At 45.2% G+C, this 4,924-nt stretch overlaps 1 protein-coding gene across 1 annotated transcript; it reads right to left on the bottom strand.

Annotated features, from left to right (window-relative positions):
• Positions 1–4,232: 4,232 nt before the first annotated feature.
• Positions 4,233–4,752, bottom strand: LOC131891267 (uncharacterized). The gene is made up of 3 exons (XM_059240797.1): positions 4,747–4,752; positions 4,464–4,611; positions 4,233–4,396 (listed from the first exon to the last, which is right to left on the bottom strand). The coding sequence occupies exons 1-3, from the start codon at positions 4,750–4,752 to the stop codon at positions 4,233–4,235; spliced, it is 318 nt and encodes a 105-aa protein (XP_059096780.1).
• Positions 4,753–4,924: the final 172 nt, after the last annotated feature.

Raw genomic sequence — 4,924 nt, 5'->3', positions numbered from 1 at the left:
TACCAACCCAAGCCCGCCCCCAAGTACCCTCCTCCTCCCCCCAAGTACAACTAAATTGTGATGAGATCATGATGATGACTACGCACCCCCACCAACAGCACCTCCCTCTATTTATTGAGAAGCTATTTATTTATTCATTCAATAAAAATGACTGACTCAAGAACTCTGAAATTATGTTGGTATTCTGTGTCTGATTCAATTGTTAGACAAGCTGGATTTGCCACCATTTCTAACCAAAAGAGAGACTCATAATTAGTGGTAGGCACTGTTTGAACCTGCCAAACGCAAGCAATGCATGAGGGTTTTCGTCCCTTCCAGTTAGTATGCGGGTTAGAAGAAGAAACACCAACCAATTGGTATGGTTGGCGAGCCAACAGGATGAAAACCTGATGGTATGAGTTGTTTCCTGCTTTTCCAATTTAAGTGGGGCCAAAAGTGGAACAATCCATTTCTTGGCCAACCCATGGTATTAGGCCATACAAGTGGGTCAAGCAGACCCAAGTTGAGCATTGATCTGTCAGTTGTGGCTGATTTTGAGATCCCAAAAGTCTGTACGTAATGCTGCCATTCTATTGTTGCTGGAAAAGTGTTGACCAATCGAAAAAGAAGCTGACAAATTTTGTGTGAGTGCTCTCAAATCAAATTTCAAAGCCAGCACATTTCACAATCAGGAAGTCAGTTTTTCTACACCTGACTTGCCCTAAGGGTTTGGAACTATAATAGTAATACTGTGCCTCAGCAGGGAAGTGAGTGCTCCACTGTCAACCAGATCAAGGCTTGGTACGACAATGCAGCAAGCAAGTGCAATGGCAAGCAAACACTCATTGGGTTGCCAGCCAACCCCCTTGAAGGCCAAAGCACCACTTATTGTGTGCATTATTTCATAATCTCCTTGCTGTATGTGTACTGTACGTACTTATATGATGTCTCCCCAATAATTACCTTTATGTTTCGTGGAGTCTAGCTCAATATTACATGATATAAAATGGACATTGATGGCGGTGCACTTTGTCGCTCAACCAACCCAGCTGTTAGACACTCCAACAGATCCTGACGTCCCAGTAGAGTTGGTAAAGGCGTCAAGTCAGCAGACCACCCAAGTTACAAGAAACAACATCAACACACCAGGAACACCTCTTTGGGGGCGGGCTTGGGTGGTACGGCTCATACTTGGCCTCACCAGCGTACTGAACATCAGCCACATAACCGGAGTTCATCAACAGTGTAGGTCACAGTTGGGTGCGGCCATCGGGAGGAGGACCTCATAGGACCCAGTGGTCTTGTAACCATCACGCTCCTCATTGGCCTTGAAGTCCAAGTTGGCATACTCGTCCTTGACGGCATAAGCATATTGGTATGAGCAGGTCCCTCCTCGTATTTGGGCTCAGGCTTGTAGAGAGGGGGCGGGCTTGTAGGCGGGCGGGGGAGGAGGAGGGTTATCGGCCAAGACCACGACGGCCAGAGCAAGGAGGGCAATGAAGGACTGAGGAATGGAAAGGACAAAGACAATGGTCAATTGTTGAGCATTGGGAAGGAGGATGGATTGGACGGAGGGTCTTGCATTGTCAATACGTAACTTGTTAGGGAAAGAAAAGGATGCTAGCGTGCCAGTTGTCTTACCTTCATGTTTTTTGTTGGATGTGAATCAGTTAGATGACTGTTGTTGGATTTGAGGTTGACGTCGTATTTATATGTCAGAGGGACAGAGCACCCTCGACGACGCACTCTCACTACTGTCCCTATTAGCATGGACAGTAAGTATGTTGGGGCAAGACTTGTTGCGGCCCGTCGAAACTTTAGGCAGACGACCATGCCACCATCAACCAAGTAATGTATACCTACATGAGCTTGTTTACAGACAGATCCTAGTGGTTTGTTTAGAGAAAAATGAGCAAAAGCGTGAAAATGGCGTTTGATTAGCAATGCCCAACTGCATAGAGCACATGAACAGCAGGAATGTTTTGTTTAACATCTATCATCCTATGCAATCGCTGTTAGGAAGCATACACAAACCTATTGTGCAGCCCTACATAGTGTGCATACAAGCCACAATACCAAACTTCAGGCCATGAACGCAAAGACGTCAAAGCAAGAGCTTGGTTTGCCCTCACAACAAAACCTTTGATTTAAAATTAGTTTCTCATGATTGGCTTCGTTTCAAAGCAATAATCTTTGACTTGACGAGTATAGGCCAGTCCAGCCGCAGAAATATCTAGTTTTCAGTGGCCCCAGCCCCAGGGTCCTGCCTTCAGTCACATCTGGGCGTGTATCAATTGCACAGTCAATCCATCCCATTAAGATTTGGCATTGAGGTGTGTCCCAGCCAGACAGCTGATTGACTCCTGTCTTGGACCATTGGTGGCGTTGCAAAAGGTTGCCCTGTTCCAAGGGATCCTTTCGTTTTTAGGACAAATTGAACCGCATGGCAAAAAGAGGCTCTGGTCCTTGAAAAGAAACCCACTGCCAAAATCCCATGAAATCAACGCATGTTTCAGAATCAGATCAGGATATCCATCCCTTGCTTTTCATGAATATGAATAGACAGTAGCAAATAATGGCCTCAGATTGGAGCCAATCACTCAGGTTGGCTAAAAAGGCAAATGGTATGTTTGGCCAAAATTGGGCCTGATTTTGGTTCAAAAGGTGACTGATTAGTGCCCCTCTCTGAGATATCCATTGCGTGGCAACGGATTTGATCCAAAGGTAAAATGGACACAAATAGGTATCATCATCAACTTATGAAAACCATGAAAACAACAATAGTCTTATCTAGAGGACAAATTTCTAAATCTTTATTTTTTTTAGCCAGAAAAGTACAGCATTGTCAGATCAGATTTGCCTCCTACTTGCTTACTACTTGCGCTGAAAAGGGACTGTTGTGAAACAATTAAAACTGCTTGAAAGAAAGTTCATTTAGTAAAAGATACACTGACAATGGTCATAATGATCAGAGTCAAAATATTTGATGCACAATATCAGCACTGTTGATACCACAAAAGCTGATCATAATGACAGGCCAATGAAATGAATTCTCATTTTGGTCGCAGAAGGTGCCAGTATGGGGAAAGAGGTGACACATGAAAAAGACAAAGTTGCCACCACAGTCAATCTGTCAATGCTGCACACATTGAGCGACAAATTTGAAAAGCAAGTGTTGTAGAGAGGTGTTCCTGGTGTGTTGATGTTGTTTCTTGTAACTTGGGTGGTCTGCTGACTTGACGCCTTTACCAACTCTACTGGGACGTCAGGATCTGTTGGAGTGTCTAACAGCTGGGTTGGTTGAGCGACAAAGTGCGCCGCCATCAATGTTCATTTTATATCATGTAATATTGAGCTAGACTCCACGAAACATAAAGGTAATTATTGGGGAGACATCATATAAGTACGTACAGTACACATACAGCAAGGAGATTATGAAATAATGCACACAATAAGTGGTGCTTTGGCCTTCAAGGGGTTGGCTGGCAACCCGATGAGTGTTTGCTTGCCATTGCTCTTGCTTGCTGCATTGTCGTACCAAGCCTTGATCTGGTTGACAGTGGAGCACTCACTTCCCTGCTGAGGCACAGTATTACTATTATAGTTCCAAACCCTTAGGGCAAGTCAGGTGTAGAAAAACTGACTTCCTGATTGTGAAATGTGCTGGCTTTGAAATTTGATTTGAGAGCACTCACACAAAATTTGTCAGCTTCTTTTCGATTGGTCAACACTTTTCCAGCAACAATAGAATGGCAGCATTTCGTACAGACTTTTGGGATCTCAAAATCAGCCACAACTGACTGATCAATGCTCAACTTGGGTCTGCTTGACCCACTTGTATGGCCTATAACCATGGGTTGGCAAGAAATGGATTGTTCCACTTTTGGCCCCACTTAAATTGGAAAAGCAGGAAACCACTCATCCCATCAGGTTTTCATCCTGTTGGCTCGCCAACCATACCAATTGGTTGGTGTTTCTTCTTCTAACCCGCATACTAACTGGAAGGACGAAAACCCTCATGCATTGCTTGCGTTTGGCAGGTTCAAACAGTGCCTACCACTAATTATGAGTCTCTCTTTTGGTTAGAAATGGTGGCAAATCCAGCTTGTCTACCAATTGAATCAGACACAGAATACCAACATAATTTCAGAGTTCTTGAGTCAGTCATTTTATTTGAATGAATAAATAAATAGCTTCTCAATAAATAGAGGGAGGTGCTGTTGGTGGGGTGCGTAGTCATCATCATGATCTCATCACAATTTAGTTGTACTTGGGGGGAGGAGGAGGGTACTTGGGGGCGGCTTGGGTTGGTACGGCTCATACTTGGCCTCACCAGCGTACTGAACATCAGCCACATAACCGGAGTAGCCATCAACAGTGTAGGTCACAGTTTGGGTGCGGCCATCGGGAGGAGGACCTCATAGGACCCAGTGGTCTTGTAACCATCACGCTCCTCATTGGCCTTGAAGTCCAAGTTGGCATACTCGTCCTTGACGGCATAAGCATATTGGTATGAGCAGGTCCCTCCTCGTATTTGGGCTCAGGCTTGTAGGGAGAGGGCCGTAGCGGGGCGGGGGAGGAGAGGGTTATCGGCAAGACCACGACGGCCAGAGCAAGGAGGGCAATGAAGGACTGAGGAATGGAAAGGACAAAGACAATGGTCAATTGTTGAGCATTGGGAAGGAGGATGGATTGGACGGAGGGTCTTGCATTGTCAATACGTAACTTGTTAGGGAAAGAAAAGGATGCTAGCCGCCAGTTGTTTACCTTCATGTTGGTGTTAGTGATGATCATTTAGTATGACTCGAGCGGATGATGACGTCCGTACTCTTAGACAACGCATGCGTCCCACTAACTGTCCCTAGCATGGACAGTAAGTATGCGGGCAAGACTTGTTGCGGCCGTCGAAACTTTAGGCAAGACAGAACATCGCCTTACCATTCTC

This window comes from Tigriopus californicus, chromosome 12 (assembly GCF_007210705.1).
Source record: "Tigriopus californicus strain San Diego chromosome 12, Tcal_SD_v2.1, whole genome shotgun sequence".
Lineage (NCBI taxonomy): Eukaryota > Metazoa > Arthropoda > Copepoda > Harpacticoida > Harpacticidae > Tigriopus > Tigriopus californicus.
Note: the sequence above shows the minus strand (reverse complement) of the source record. Positions and strands in the feature narration are given on the sequence as shown.